Below are 16500 nucleotides of genomic sequence, written 5' to 3'. Positions count from 1 at the left end.
CACCATCCTTTTAAGGACTGGGCAGGGGACTGAGGTATGTTTGTATAACCGAGCAACCCCACCGCCTCGCCATTTCGGTGCCACCACGTGAAGGCGTCCCTCTCCACCATCTGTCTGAAGATAGCGAGTTTAGCATACAAAATCCGTCATTGGACTGAAGATTTGGAGGTGGTTGAAAGGGAAGCACACTCAGCCCACAAGCTACAGGACTTTTAGCAGGGACTCCACCCCTAGCCTGTGAGAATGATTGGCTGCTCTCCATGACAGTCAGGAAGAGGTTAAGGGAAAAATTATGGGTTACTCACATCGGGCGTCCAGTCTGTGGCAAGTGACGTCGGCGTGGATGGGGAGAGTGAGATAGGGACGGCGTGAGAGAGAGCCTCGGGGGACAAGTGACGCACCTCCACCGTCACCTTAGCTGATACGTCCCTCTGGTTCCAGGTTCTGTCAGACACCAAGAACTGCAACTCGTACCTGAGGAAACAAAGCAGGGCATGAAAGAAAGCCTTGGGGGGCAAATAATACTGTAATATAGTTCATTCACTTTAAGCTGGCTCAGATTTTCGTCCTTTTGCAGCTGGCTTTACGTGCTCAGGGGGAGAATAAGACAATACAGAGGCTCCATATCCTTGCCATGGCACTTCATCGTGACTAGCATGGTATTCTAGTGTCAAACTTGAGTCACAACTCAGCACTGCGATGGCGAGATGGCAGTTTTAGGCCCAAGTTACTCTGAACATGGTATTTCTCTTCACAACTGTCACAGCACACAGACCACCAAAGCTTCCAAACACATTAACTCTGGATGACACACTAGTTTAATGTGTAGTCCTAATTTTATCACTGAAATGATTACTTGAATCTTTTTTTGTCTGTGTTTTCTCTCTCACCTGCTTTCTCTGAGCTGTGTGGAGGAATAGATCTGGCCAGTGGTGGTGTTGAGGGTGAACTGTGGGTGAGGGTGACCTGCCCAGGTGAAGGTCTTGTCCTCCAGGTCCCAATCATCAGGGTCGTCCACGTACACACGACCCAAGCCCACCTCAGTACCACTACCCTGAAACAAGTGGTAAAAAGTATCAGTGTTATGTATTACCCCTTGCCAGGTGCAGGGGCCTGAGGGCGGCCTACCATAGTCCATAGGTTACATTACGTGCTTATGCCATTAAAACAAACAATCCCCAATTACCTCGTGCAACATATAGGAGATTGAGGTACGCAAATTACAGTGAATTGTCTGTGTTCATGGTGGCTTTACTTGGCTGATATATTTCTAGCTGATCATTACCCATATTGACATCTTAGGCCACCACACACCACGTACTGTACGCATTGACATACTGTAAATCCCTTGGGAATGGTTGGAGGTTCTGTGATCTTGTAAATGCTACATGATACATTGGTTGGTCACTTCTTATCCTATTCAGTATATATATTTTAAGATACTGGGACGTCCCCTGGAGCGCTAAGTCAGTCAGTCACTACGTAAAGTTTTTCGGATGGGTCTTGCCTCACTGGAGTAGACTTTAGCTAAACCACATATTACTGCTTTGATACTCCTCCACTTATCTTGTCCTTTTTGTATTTATTATTCCATTCTTCCAGCCCTCAGACAATTGTAATCAGTGTAGAAAAGGGTCGTTTTCTCTGAATGAGTGATAAAATATTACCAGTTTCCATTTGATGAAGAAGATGGAAAAAAATGAAGGTGAAGAGGACATTTCGAATGTTTTTCCCCATACCTGAGTCTTCCAGAGGTGAACGGTTTTGGCGCCTGGTTTCATAGGGTTGTCATTGATGTCGTCTATGATGATGGTGACAGGGTGTGTGGCCTTCAGACCCCCGGCATCCCCCACCAACACATCCACAGTCAATTGGCGATGCTCTTCCCTGTCCACTGCCGCTCTCGACCATACTTCCGCCCCTCCACGACCACTGTCCAGCTCTGTAAACAGGTAGGATGATAAGTGGTGATCTCGCCTGCATTATCATACTCATCATCGCTGTTATTCTTATCATATTCGTAAGCGTCATTGTAATCGTCATCACTGTTATAATCAAACGCCTATTTCTAGCCTCCTACTCCTATACATCCACTGTCCAGCTCTGTAAAGGTAGAAGTAGAGTTAAAATTATTCAAGGAGAAGTGGTGTTATTGTTGAGTTCTAATCATCGGAGGAGTTTCTTTCATTAATTTACAACTCTTCATCACACTTCCGCATCACTACGATCACCGTCCTACTATGAAAATGGAAGATGGCAGTAAGTGGTGATTTCGTAGTTACCAACAGCATCGTATTGTTAGTATAGGTAATATTGGAATCATTATCATCGTCATCAGCTACGTGTCAGGGGCGTTCGGCACACCAGTGGGCCTTCGCACCTCGCCTATACTCATTTTTTTTTTTTTTAATCGAGGTGAAGATGCACTTGACATTTTGGTGCTGATTGGCTGAATGCAACATGTCCGAATAACATTTACTAACACAAATTTCCCCCTCAGATATCTGTTGTCAATTAATAATGCTAACGAGTAGAGAGATTATGAAATAACGTTGCATTCAGCCAATCATCACCAGCCTTGATAAAAAAATAAATTAAAATAAATCTAGGGACCCTCTGATGCTCTCGTCTGCTACCTAAGGATCGCACGACACCCAGTTACAGTGAGTGGCCACGTGGAGGCTCAGACAGACAGACATATCCATTTAGACTGGCAAATAGATATAACAGATAGACAGACAGATGGAGAGTCATTATCATCACCCAGCCCCTTCTTTCCCACTCTAGGGTTGGGAGAGACAAACAGACAGACAGATATACAAACCAACAATAGCCTATATCAACAAACAAGTACCACATCACCTCGAACCTCAACCCTTTCAGCTGGGTTACCTGGGTAACACAACATTATTCTTTGCTTCATACAGGCGATTTTATCCAGCCTAACGGAAGACGTTTCGTAGTGACGGAGTTAACGAAGGCTGTGTGTGAAGCATCCAGGGTGAACTCTCTCTCTCTCTCTCTCTCTCTCTCTCTCTCTCTCTCTCTCTCTCTCTGACACCACTGACTACCTGGTTTCAGCCACTATATGCATCCAAAGCACATCGGTCTATCACTAACCTTGATCATACTTTAGCGAGATGATGCTGGTCACGAAGGCAGGGTTTGTAGCGGCCAAGGTGAAGGAGAAAGGCGGGCCGTGTCCAAACTGCCACAGGTCATCATCGGTCGCTGTAATGACCCCTAAAAGCTTGGCCGACACCCCCTCCATCACGTGCAGGAGCGTGGGAGGTCGTAGACGGGGCGGACAGTCGTTTACGTCGCTTACGGTAATAGTTAGGGTTGTCGTGGAGGAGAGAGGTGGAGAGCCATTATCCGTGGCTGTTATTCTCGCTACACCCACGTCCCCACCCGCTGCCTCTCGGTCCAGGCCACGCCATAGCCTCACCCCGCCCCCCGACTCCACCCTCAGCGACCCCCAGCCCCCAGTCACGTGGTACCGGATGTCCTGCTGCCCCGCCTGGAAGTAGGCTGTGTTGTAGTACTCTCAGGCTTCCTTGACTCTCTCTCTCTCTCTCTCTCTCTCTCTCTCTCTCTCTCTCTCTCTCTCTCTCTCTCTCTCATAGCACTTTCAGGCTCCTTTGACTCACTCTCATAGCACTTTCAGCCTTCCATGACTCACTCATAGCACTTTCAGCCTTCCATGACTCATTCTCATAGCACTTTCAGCCATCTCTGACTCACCGTCATAGCACTTTCAGCCGTCCATGACTCAATCTTATTACACTTTCACCCTTCCATGACACATTCTCATAGCACTTTTAGCCATCTATGACTCACTCTCATAGCACTTTCAGCCATCTATGACTCACCCTCATAGCACTTTCAGCCATCTATGAATCACTCTCATAGCACTTTCAGCCATCTATGACTCACTCATAGCACTTTCAGCCATCTATGACTCACTCTCATAGAATTTTCAGCCTTCCATGACTCATTCTCATAGCACTTTCAGCCTCCAATGACTCACTCTCATAGCACTTTCAGCTTTCCATGACTCACTGTCATAGCACTTTCAGCCTTCCATGACTCACTCTCATAGCACTTTCAGCCTCCTATAAATGTTCTGGCACAAGACCAAGGTGACATTAATTTATACTCAGTAATATAATCCTTCCTTCTATCTAACTGCTCATATATTTACTTTACGGGACACCATCCTCCTTATAGATACAGGGAAGGAGTTGAGGGACGTTTGTATAGCCGGGCAGTAGAGCCGCTCGGTTATGTCGTTGCCACCACGTGAAGGCGTCCCTCTCCATCACCTAACCATACAGTGATTTACCATATCGGGATCGTGGGCGGGGAGGGAGAGGAGCAGTGAGCCGGGCGGGGTGTCCTCCCTGACGTTGATGTGGGTGTGGGAGCGTGGGAAGGAGGGCGGGTTGTCGTTCACGTCCATCAGCGTCACTTCCACCCAGCCGCTGTCTGTGTGTCTGCCATCACTCCACCCGCCACGACCCTGAAAACAACGGCCCAGCTTACTGCAGGTTTTGTGTGCCTCGTGTCCAGAGTCCGAACCCCTGTGGTGGCAGTCATTTTAAGTGGGTGTTGGATGTTGCTGTTGTTGCTGTAAGTGGTGGTGGTGGTGGTGGATTCCCAGACTTATCTCGTAAACTCAGTGGACGGCAGGAAATTCGTGACTTGGAATGATCTATCCCAGAGGTCTTTTGGTGAGATTATGTTGAAGGCCTATGTGTGTTGTGATGGTGTAGTGAATGTGGTGGTTAATTGTGGCGTGGTGTTGGGGACTGGACGGCAGTGTGGGGAATGTGGATTGTGAGGTGTGTTTGTGAGATGGTCTGGCCATGTGGGAAGAATGAGAGACTGACTAGGAGAGTTGTCCCCAGGTAGTCAGTTCAACTCTCAACTTTTCTATGAAATGACCGGTTCAGATGCCATTCCTGTCCCCCTACCTCCTGTCTCCCTACCTCCTGTCCCCCTAGCTCCTGTCTCCCTACCTCCTGTCCCCCTACCTCCTGTCTCCCTACCTCCTGTCTCCCTACCTCCTGTCCCCCTACCTCCTGTCCCCCTACCTCCTGTTCCCCTACCTCCTGTCCCCCTGCCTCCTGTCCCCCTCCCTCCTGTCTCCCTCCCTCCTGTCCCCCTACCTCCTGTCCCCCTACCTCCTGTCCCCCTACCTCCTGTCTCCCTACCTCCTGTCCCCCTACCTCCTGTCCCCCTACCTCCTGTCCCCCTACCTCCTGTCCCCCTACCTCCTGTCCCCCTACCTCCTGTCTCCCTACCTCCTGTCCCCCTACCTCCTGTCCCCCTACCTCCTGTCCCCCTACCTCCTGTCTCCCTACCTCCTGTCCCCCTGCCTCCTGTCTCCCTACCTCCTGTCCCCCTTCCTCCTGTCTCCCTACCTCCTGTCTCCCTACCTCCTGTCTCCCTACCTCCTGTCCCCCTACCTCCTGTCTCCCTACCTCCTGTCCCCCTACCTCCTGTCTCCCTACCTCCTGTCCCCCTTCCTCCTGTCTCCCTACCTCCTGTCTCCCTACCTCCTGTCTCCCTACCTCCTGTCTCCCTACCTCCTGTCTCCCTACCTCCTGTCTCCCTACCCCCTGTCTCCCTACCTCCTGTCTCCCTGTCTTACCCTGTCTGTCACCTGGACCATGAACCGGAAGCCTCGACGCTGTTCCGGGTCCTCAAAGTCCAAATTCCTGACGGCATAGAGTTGTCCCACCGCCCCCTCAGTCCTCAGGCTGAAGTGCTCCCACCCCCAGCCACTCTCCTCCACCACCTGAAGGAGGGAGTCATTTAGAAGGCAAAACGGTAATTTCTAAACCCCATATAGCCCTTTTTCAAGCGTAGGAACCCGAGTCTAGGCTTCCTTTAGTCCGGGGAGATCAGTTACGTTGGTGGTAGGGGCGACCATCATCCCCTCACTTGATGTAGTGCTGCCTTCTTCTTGCTTCACATTTATCATTGTTTTTCAGTGTCTGCCCTCCTCTCTTCCTATTTCTCACCATCTTCCACTCACTTGATGTAGTGCTGCCTACTTCTTCCTTCACCTTTATCGTTCTTTTTCCTCCTCTCTTCCTATTTCTGCGATCTTTCCTGTCACTTTTTATTACTCTTCATTCCTTTTCAGGTGGCTTTACATTGAATGACAAGCCTAATGGTTTCCTGTAAGCCAGGAAACCATTTACAACGCTGGATGGTAACCATATAACCAACCCATAAATGTTTCCTACGTGTCAACAAGTGGGTTGGCGGAGGATTATTGCCCCTCCCCGTAAAACAACTAACTTGTCCTCAAACGGCCATCCCTTACGAGATTATGGCGTCTGGCTATAGATAAATAGATAGATAGATGGACAGATAGATAGATAGATCACCTAGGTCTCTACTTGATAGAAAAACCTCTGGCCATCTCTTGGACTTGAACCGTGGTATGTACTATTGCGGCCAGGAGTTGTTAGCCACCCTCGTCCAGCCAACCCGTGTATGTGGCACCGTCGCATTCACGAGCACAGAAGTTGCCTTCGATGCATTTCTGTCGAAAAATATCCCTTCAGCTTTGGGCTTATACTAATGGATAAAGCAATAGTAATATTTACTTTGAAGGTTTGACTCTGATATCACGAATATATCATACTGATTATTTAATAACTTGTTTCTCGTATAGAGCCAAGCAAGTGACAAATATGTATATTTGGTTCCACTCCATGACGTCCTGTAGGTTTGAACCAGCGAACACAGAGTGAACAAGTTCGAAACATTTATTTGTTAACAGGAGAGAAAGAGAGAGAGAGAGAGAGAGAGAGAGTAGCGGGTGCCCGTGAATTTTAGAGGAATGAGGTGGAGAAATGAGGTGCTCAACACAGTTAAACAGGGATTTTTCCTTTCGTTTCGATTGGCTTTCTATGCCTAAATGACTAAATGAAGGTAAATTATGAAATATAATAACTGGATGACGAAGTGGTAATAGGGTCTGGCTAATGGTTGTTTGGTCCAAGGTGTGCAGTGGTAAGCCTAATTCCAGGCAACGGTCGCTGTTAAAAGTTGGATATTTTAGGTCCCACTTACTTTAAATATTCCATGTATGTTTAGAGTACGTGTATGCCCCTATGGACCTATTTTCACCCCATGAATATTTTTAGCAATGGACATTTTCACCACTCCGAGCACAATCCTCCATGGATCTATTTTCCTTAATGACTATTTTTTTTTTTTTCAAAGACGCCTACTTTTCTACGTAATCTATTTTCCCCCGAACTAATTTTCCCCATTGATGTATTTTCTCCCCACGGACCAATTTTTCCGTCGACCTTGAATCTCTATGAATGCAGGTATCCTACATGGTCGTATACCCATGGATGTATTTTTCATAAATGAACCTATTTTCCCCATAAACCTGTTATCCGACGTGGTTATATCACCCACTGATGCGTGCAGTTGAAACAGACCTCTTAACCAACAGACGTATTGCACGATGGACCTGTTGTAACCCACTGGATATATATACCAACTTCAGCATAATTCCAGAATAATATTCCCTGTGGACCAATTTCCCGGACATTAAACTCTTCCCACTTCGGACATTAACTCATATCACCTAGTCCCAGTGGCCTGTTTTCCCACAATCCGTCCATCCACCTACACACCCACCCATCAACGCACATACCCACAACCTTACTCAATACAGAATGTCTCAAAAGTAGGACGACACAAACCCGTCTCTTGCCTTGTCCTACAGGTAGCCCCACCACCCACCCCACTTAAACAATGCACGAACCCCACTCCACTCCACTTAACCAGCCCAAGAACCCTTTCCCCTCCCTCTCGTCCACCCACTCCACCTAATCTGCCTGTGAAACAACCAGCCTACACTAACCAATCCACCCACCCAGTCACCAACCGACCAACCCGCATACCATGCTCCACAAGTCAGATGACTCTCAATTCAACACACACACACACACACACACACACACACACACACACACACACACACACACACACACACACACACACACACACACACACACACACACACACACACACACACACACACACACACACACACACACACACACACACACACACACACACACACACACACACACACACACACACACACACACACACACACACACACACACACACACACACACACACACACACACACACACACACACACACACACACACACACACACACACACACACACACACACACACACACACACACACACACACACACACACACACACACACACACACACACACACACACACACACACACACACACACACACACACACACACACACACACACACACACACACACACACACACACACACACACACACACACACACACACACACACACACACACACACACACACACACACACACACACACACACACACACACACACACACACACACACACACACACACACACACACACACACACACACACACACACACACACACACACACACACACACACACACACACACACACACACACACACACACACACACACACACACACACACACACACACACACACACACACACACACACACACACACACACACACACACACACACACACACACACACACACACACACACACACACACACACACACACACACACACACACACACACACACACACACACACACACACACACACACACACACACACACACACACACACACACACACACACACACACACACACACACACACACACACACACACACACACACACACACACACACACACACACACACACACACACACACACACACACACACACACACACACACACACACACACACACAGGCGGGGTGGATTTCCTTACACGAAAGATGAGTCTCACCGCTTAACTCTGTCTGTCGGCAGAAAATAGTACCGGGTACTCTTTACAGGGAGTTTGCCAGGCCGTAGATAAGGGGCTTCATTCCGGCTACATACACATGATTTTATGCGATACGAGTAAATAAGGTGCTCGAGCTAAACAGGGAATTTTTCCTTTGGCTGATGAAGGAGTTTAATCCCAGGATAACGTCTCGTCGGACATAGTGAAAGATGGGTTTTATTCTGGGTAACGCCAGTTGACTTCGTCAAATTATTAGGCAGGCCGCGTAACTTCTGTTAAATGCCTTGTGTTCGCATTTTTTTCTCTCTCTGGTGGTTGGCACCTGGAGATTTTTGGCAAACTCATGAGTATTTTTCTCATTAACTGGATATCTCTCTCTGGACAGAAAGGCAAATTACTTTCTTAAGCATAGTTTTTTGTTAAACCAACAGCATTTATCTCCTAATTCATTACTTCAACGAAAGCAATCCTAAAAAAAATTATCACAAAGCAATGCAAGTTCTAGTTACTGATGGAAGAAATACTCACACTGTGGCCTGTTTTCAGTGGATCACAGGAATCCAGGGTTTCTCATCCCTTGCATTTCCCTGCGCCAGTCTGCCTCCACCTCATTATTCCAAAATTCACAGGCGCCCACCATACACGCTCTCTCTCTCTCTCTCTCTCTCTCTCTCTCTCTCTCTCTCTCTCTCTCTCTCTCTCTCTCTCTCTCTCTCTCTCTCTCTCTCTCTCTCTCTCTCTCTCTCTTCTGTTAACAAATGAATGTTTCGAACTTGTTCACTCTGTGTTCGCTGGTTCAAACCTATAGGAAGTCTTGGAGTGGAACCAAATATATATATATTTGTCACTTGCTTGGCTCTATACGAGAAACAAGTTATTAAATAATCATTATGATATATTCGTATTATCAGAGTCAAACCTTCAAAGTAAATAGTACTATTGCTTTATCCATTAGTACAAGCCCAATGCTGAAGGGATATTTTTCGACAGAAGTGCATCGAAGGCAACTTCTGTGCTCGTGAATGCGACGGTGCCACATACACGGGTTGGCTGGACGAGGGTGGCTAACAACTCCTGACCGCAATAGTACAATCAGCTGCAAAAATTCAGTCGCCTCTCTCTCTCTCTCTCTCTCTCTCTCTTTGTTTAATTCGTAGCAGGCGACACTGGTAACACTGATCTCCGGCCAAATATAATGATCAGTGTACAGTCGCGGTCAAAAATATCGTTCCAAGTTTTAGGCGAAGAATTATGGAACCATTATGCAATATTTTGGGAAGTTTGTTGGGTTACGGAGATCGCTACAGGGGGTTTCAAAAATAATCGCTCACTGTCTCGTTGTTTATCGCTCAGACAAGGCTCGATACTAATGTGGCTCGATAATGCAACAGGTCAGCTCTGGAACTGTCTCCCTCTGTCTGTATTTCCTACTTCCTATGTTCTCCAGTCTTTCAAACGCAGTGTGTCCAGGCATCTCGAAATGATCGGATCTTGAATTTGGCTCTCTTTTGTATTGTTTTTGTTTTTCTTTTGGAAGGAACGGTTTTCGGGCCCCTGGCCTTTGATTCCTTCTTTCTTGCATTAAAAAAAAAAATGTACATTGCCCTGGATTCAACGTAATTTCAAAGCCCGTGGAGAGAAAACCAGACGATAAAATTACTGATGCCGATTGGACTGTAAGGCACAATACGCCTCAACCAGAGTGCTTCATCAACTGCATATATTTTAATGTCTGCAGCTCCAATTAAGTCATACGTAAAACCTAGCTATCTGTCTATCTATCCATAGCCCGACGCCCTAATCCTGCAAAGGGTGGCCGCAGACAAAACGCCTCCAAGTCGCTCCGTCGCCCACCATTTGACTGCCCTCCCCCAACTTACAGTAAAATTCAACCTTACAGTGAAATTCAAACCTACCGTATAGTAAAATTCAACTCACATTGATCAAGCAACATTTAGAATCCTTTTAGCCTATGTTATTCCTAAATCTTTTAACGTTTATGACTCCAAATAAGAGACTGGAAAGAAAACAGGAATCATAACAACCATATTTGCAGAAAAAAAAAGAAAGAAAAAGAAAATGCTCAAAGAACAGAGCATAAGGAAGGCCAGCTTAATAATTGTCAGATCCTAAAATACAGGCACAAAACCTACATTGATACCAATAGTCAGGGCAAGGAACCAGGGCTCCGAAAAGTCTATCATCGATAAAAGTGACTAGTATATAAAATCAAGTGTAATATATTCAGAATTTAAATATAACAGAGGCAAAATAAATCATTATTAACATTATCAACAGAGGAAAAAATGGTTGTAAGGAAATATATCAACGAAAAAAATAGACCTAAATTTAGCTCCACCAATCTTCATGGCTTGGCAACCGTACTACAGTAATCACAGATATAATTATAAATCACTCAGAGAGTGCATGCCTTCGTCAACGCCTATAAAATCTGCAATACATTTGTAATTCCTCTTTCCTGCCAGGAGAACTCTAGTACGGTCTCACATGGTCGATTAATTCTATGATGTTTGTCTGCCCTGTTACACTGTCTCAGAAACCACATCCTTCCGCCCACGCCAATACAATGTATCATTTCCTGCATCCGTATCTGGAGACTCGTCAAGGTATTATCAACTCTTTCTTGACCCACTGTCCACCTGTCCACAAGATTTACATTGAAATTCAATGACGACTCTCTGAGATATCTTGTAAACAAACAGACAAGCAGACACGGGTAAATACATAGGCTCCGACTAACTTCGTTGGCAGAGGTAGTTAACCATATCAAGAATATGGGATGATTATAAGTATGCCACGGGCATTCAGTAACGAAGGAAAATTAACAAATCATGACAGCTTCAACATAGACACTAAAAACAGCTTACCCTGTAGTAGAAATAATTTGATGTGTCGGGGTCGTTGGTAGAGATTTCCAGCAGGGTTGTATTGGAGGGATATTCGCTTCCCCAGGTCTCATCTACCTCAGCCTTCCACAGCTGCCGAGCCAGTCGAGGGGAATTGTCGTTCACATCCGCTAAACGCACCACCACTGTCCCCGTCCCTGTGTGTGCAATGCTGAATCACTATCTTCTATTGCTAAAGTTGCACCTCTGTGTGTGGTAACAGTGGGCGGAGTTGGGAGAGTGACGTCACGAGTTTCGGCACCTCCCATTGGCTGATCATAGAGTGGGAGGAGCCAAGAAATGTGACGTCATGGATATCAATACATCACATTGGTTGGTTTGGATAGTAGGCAGAACTTAACGGGAGTGACATCACAGGTTCTAACGCCTCTCACTGGCAGAGAACGTACTGAGAGGAGACTTCATTAGCCCAGGACACTCCGGTAGAACACACTCTTGATCTACTTACATCAGCAGGCCTATAGGTTGATTTTTGCTATGCTTTAACCAATCCAGTGTCGGAGACGGGCCCATGCAGCTGGTTATCCTCAGTAGGGCTCAGGACAGGTCGAAATGCCTGGAACTTCCCAATAAAAACCTTTGGGATGATGGTCTAATTCTTCCCTTTGAACAGTCCCCGGTACTATGAGAGCAAGACGTAGTACCTCTCTCTCATTCACTATACCCCTTTCACTTTAACTTGGCCCACATTTTCGTCCTATTACAGCTTATTTCACGTAGCTGAGTGACTAAGAATACAGTACTATGGCCCTACACTCTCTCCATAGCACTTCTTCATGACTAGCATCATACTGTAGTGTTAATCTTTTGCTACAGCTCGATATTCAAGATGGAGAGATGGCAATTTTCAGCCAAGTTAGAGTAAAAAGAGTATATTATCAACTGACACGAGCAAAAATAATAAACCAGACAATATCACACAAAATGAACTAACTCTTTTAATCCCAGAACGTATTTTCTTTCTTTCTTTCTTTCTTCTCTATCTCCAAACAGTGTTATTCACCATGGTACAGAGTTCTCAAAGTGGAAATATTTGATTCCTTCCTCATTAACCCTTCTCTACTAAGATGCTACATTAAACTATATAAAATCATCTGGTACCAGCAAAAAATTAGTTACCACTGACGTGGTTGGGTTGAAGGAATGATGTTAATTCGTTTTTTATAATTACCTGGATAATAGATTTTTGTTTTGTTATACAGAATGTGTGTGGTGCTGCTAACTGCTACTAACACACACACACACACACACACACTTTCTTCTGCAACAACAACAGCAACTACTACTACTACTACTGCTAGTGCTGCTGCTACTACTACTACTACTACTACTACTACTACCACCACTGTGCAACTACTACTACTATTGCTAGCCTACTACTAACACTCTCTCTCTCTCTCTCTCTCTCTCTCTCTCTCTCTCTCTCTCTCTCACTCACTTTCTTCTGCAACAACAACAGCAACTACTACTACTACAACTGCTACTACTACTACTACCACCCTACTACTACTACTACTACAACTACTACTACCAGTCTACTACTACTACTACTACTACTTACTACTACTACTACACTACTACTACCAGTCTACTACTACTACTACTACTGCTAGCCTAGTACTAACACACACACACACACACACACACACACACACACACACACACACACACACACACACAATTTTCTTTCGGAACAACAACAACTACTACTACTAATACTGCTACTGCTACTACTACCTCTACTACTATACTACTACTACTACTACTACTACTACTACTACAACAACCACCACCACCACTACCACCACCATCACAGCTGGCACCTTTGAGTCCGCCTCCATCTGCGGCCACCACCTGGATGTGATACTCTGGCGTGGTCTCTCGGTCCAGGCAGCAGATGGTGGTGGTGACGAGGCCGGTGTCGGGGTGGATGGCAAAGATGGCCTCGCCCGACCTCTCCTCCATCACGTTCTTGGCGATGCTGTACGTGACCTGCCCGTGGCCGCTCTTCTCCCTCTCGTCGGGGTCCCACGCCCACACCACCACGGCCGAGAGGTCTGCAAGAGTCATCATCATCATCATCATCTAATTTCTGCCCACACATCATCATCATCATCATCATCATCTAAATCCTGTTCACACTTATCATCATCATCATCATCATCATCATCATCATTATCTAAATCCTGTTCACACTTATCATCATCATCATCATCATCATCATCATCATCACCATCATCATCATCATCATCATCTAAATCCTGCTCACACATCATCATCATCATCATCATTATCTAAATCTTGCTCACTCATCATCATCATCATCATCAGTAACCCCATTCACATATCATCATCATCATCATTATCATCACCATTATCATCATCAGTAACCCCATTTACAGATCACCACCATCATCATCATCATCATCAGTAACCCCATTCACAAATCACCATCATCTTCATCATCATCAGTAACACCATTCACAAAGCACCACCATCATCATTATCATCATCATCATCACCACCATCAGTAACACCATTTTCACATCATCATCATCGTCAAACTTCTGCTCACACATCATCATCATCATCATCGTCTAAATCCTGCTCACTCATCATCGTCATCATCATCATTAACATCATCATCGTGTTCTAAATCCTGCGCACACATTATCATCATCCTACAATCATCGTTATCATCATCATCATTTCTTTGCTATCATCATCATCATTATCATCATCTAAATCCTGCTCACACATTAACATCATCATCATCCTACAGTCATTATCATCATTTCTTTTTAACCTCATTCACGCATTATCATCATCATCAACATCATCATCATCATCATCATCATCATCTAAATCCTGCTCACACATCATCATCGTACAACCAATATCATCATCATTTCTTTTTAACCTCATTCACACATCATCATCATCATTACCATCGCCCTTTCTTAAGAAGCCTGTTCACACTAATATAAGCCAGTAAACAAGGGCTTGGTACTGAAAAAAACAAACGAATGATGGTGATGAAGATGATGATGATGATGATGATGATGATGATGCCAAAAGCTATAATAATACCATGTAAAGATGCCCCGTGCTACCCACCTATAGGGCCATTTTCCTGCACTTCACCATATATCGTTGCGTTGGGAAAGACAGGAGCGTTGTCATTCACGTCTTTCACCACCACCCTCACCACCATCTCCGCCACATGCACCTCTTCTCTCCTCATCCCCTTCAGAAGTCCCTCCAGTGCCTCTTGCCTCTTCTTGATCCCCTCCTTCCTCTTCCTGCTGTCCTCTTGGTACTCTCGATCTCCTCCTCCTCCCTTCACCCTGCCCTCCTGTTCATCTTTTCTCTCATATTTACTTTCCTCGTCTGTACCTAGGGAGAAACCGCTAAGTACAGGACACCCACCTCCCTCCGCTGAGAATTTCTTAACATACACGCGATTCCTGCCTAATTCGTCCACATATGGCTGATCACTTAAGAGATCCACGTAGTAGTCACCTGATACCCTTCCTTCATTTCCTTCTTCATATACTGACTGTCTGACGTAAGAATCTTCATGTGGATTTTCACCTACGTACGCTCCTTTATTGGATCCTGTGTCTATACTATGGTTTTCATCTTCTGGCTGCGTCACCTGAGAGTTTTCACGTGGATCTTCAATGAAAGGAGATTTGAGAGCTGATCCTTGGCCTGTACCGCCGTCTTCAAATTTCAGATCATTCAGAGAAGGACTTTCACGTGGCTCTTCCTTTGTCTCCTCGTGTTGTTCTTTGTTCATGGCGTGGTAGTGAGTTTCCTGTGTCAATTCAAGTTTCAGTACCGATGTTTGGACTGGCGCAGGTTTGTGAGTTGCCATGCTCCCTACGTGTCGAATTCTCTGGCTGTTTCTTCTTCTCCTTCTCCCTTCGAAAATTTTACTCCTGGATACAACTTCCTCAGTGCATTCCCCTTCCTCTTGGCATATATTTACTTCCTTGCCTGATTTTTCTCCCTGTTCATTCCGTTCTTCTTCCTCTCTTGTTCTTCTGTCTGCTCTGCTTACTTCCTGTGCATCACTCTTTGTATCTCCTTTCTCTGTTCTCGCATTTCCCGTTTCCTGGATGATATGCTCCTCAAATTCATTTTCCCCTCCTCTTTCTGTTTCCCCGCTTTCATTCTTCTCCTCATCACTTTCATTTTCCCTTCTCTCCGTTCTCCATCTTCTTCTATATTCATTCTCTGTTTCCACTCTGGCTTTTCGTTTTTTATTGATAATGGCCGTCTGTTTTTCGTCCAGTCGTTTTCTGCCTGTTTTCCCTCTACTATCGTAACTAACATCTTCACTATTTTCCCTTCCTTCCTTTGCTTCTTTCTTTGTATCGCCTTTCTCCGTTCTCGTGTTTCGCTTTTCCTTGTTACTATCCTCCACTCTTCCTTCCCTTCTTCTTCTTTCAGTTATCCCCCTGTCTTTCTCGCCCACATAGCTTTCATCTTTTTCCCTTTCGGTTCCCTTCCTTCCCGTATCACTTCCCTCACTCAAATGTCTGCTGTGTAAAGGCTTCCTACGAGTCAGACACACGTCACCCCCTGTTTCTTTCGCCAGTTTGCTTTCAACGACCACTGACAGATGGGGAACTGCACCAACATTTAAACTAAAACTTCTTCTTTTTAACCC

The 16500-nt window shown here is 45.6% G+C and overlaps 1 protein-coding gene across 1 annotated transcript in view; it reads right to left on the bottom strand.

Annotated features, from left to right (window-relative positions):
* LOC145390888 (putative neural-cadherin 2) overlaps nucleotides 1-16500 on the bottom strand; it is a 105964-nt gene that overhangs the window by 23261 nt on the left and 66203 nt on the right. The window contains exons 8-17 of the mRNA XM_080265628.1: nucleotides 15186-15642; nucleotides 14940-15077; nucleotides 13646-13879; nucleotides 11784-11959; nucleotides 5657-5803; nucleotides 4346-4522; nucleotides 3121-3520; nucleotides 1740-1942; nucleotides 891-1054; nucleotides 306-474 (exon numbers count right to left, since the gene is read on the bottom strand). Coding sequence (XP_080121754.1) covers nucleotides 306-474; nucleotides 891-1054; nucleotides 1740-1942; nucleotides 3121-3520; nucleotides 4346-4522; nucleotides 5657-5803; nucleotides 11784-11959; nucleotides 13646-13879; nucleotides 14940-15077; nucleotides 15186-15642 — 2265 coding nt within the window. The remainder of the gene's footprint in view (nucleotides 1-305; nucleotides 475-890; nucleotides 1055-1739; nucleotides 1943-3120; nucleotides 3521-4345; nucleotides 4523-5656; nucleotides 5804-11783; nucleotides 11960-13645; nucleotides 13880-14939; nucleotides 15078-15185; nucleotides 15643-16500) is intronic.

Source organism: Coenobita brevimanus, chromosome 16, assembly GCF_032717465.1.
Source record: "Coenobita brevimanus isolate Jiangsu-jjx chromosome 16, ASM3271746v2, whole genome shotgun sequence".
Taxonomy (NCBI): Eukaryota; Metazoa; Arthropoda; class Malacostraca; order Decapoda; family Coenobitidae; genus Coenobita; species Coenobita brevimanus.
The sequence above is the reverse complement of the archived record's forward strand: the minus strand, read 5'-3'. Positions and strand labels throughout refer to the sequence as shown.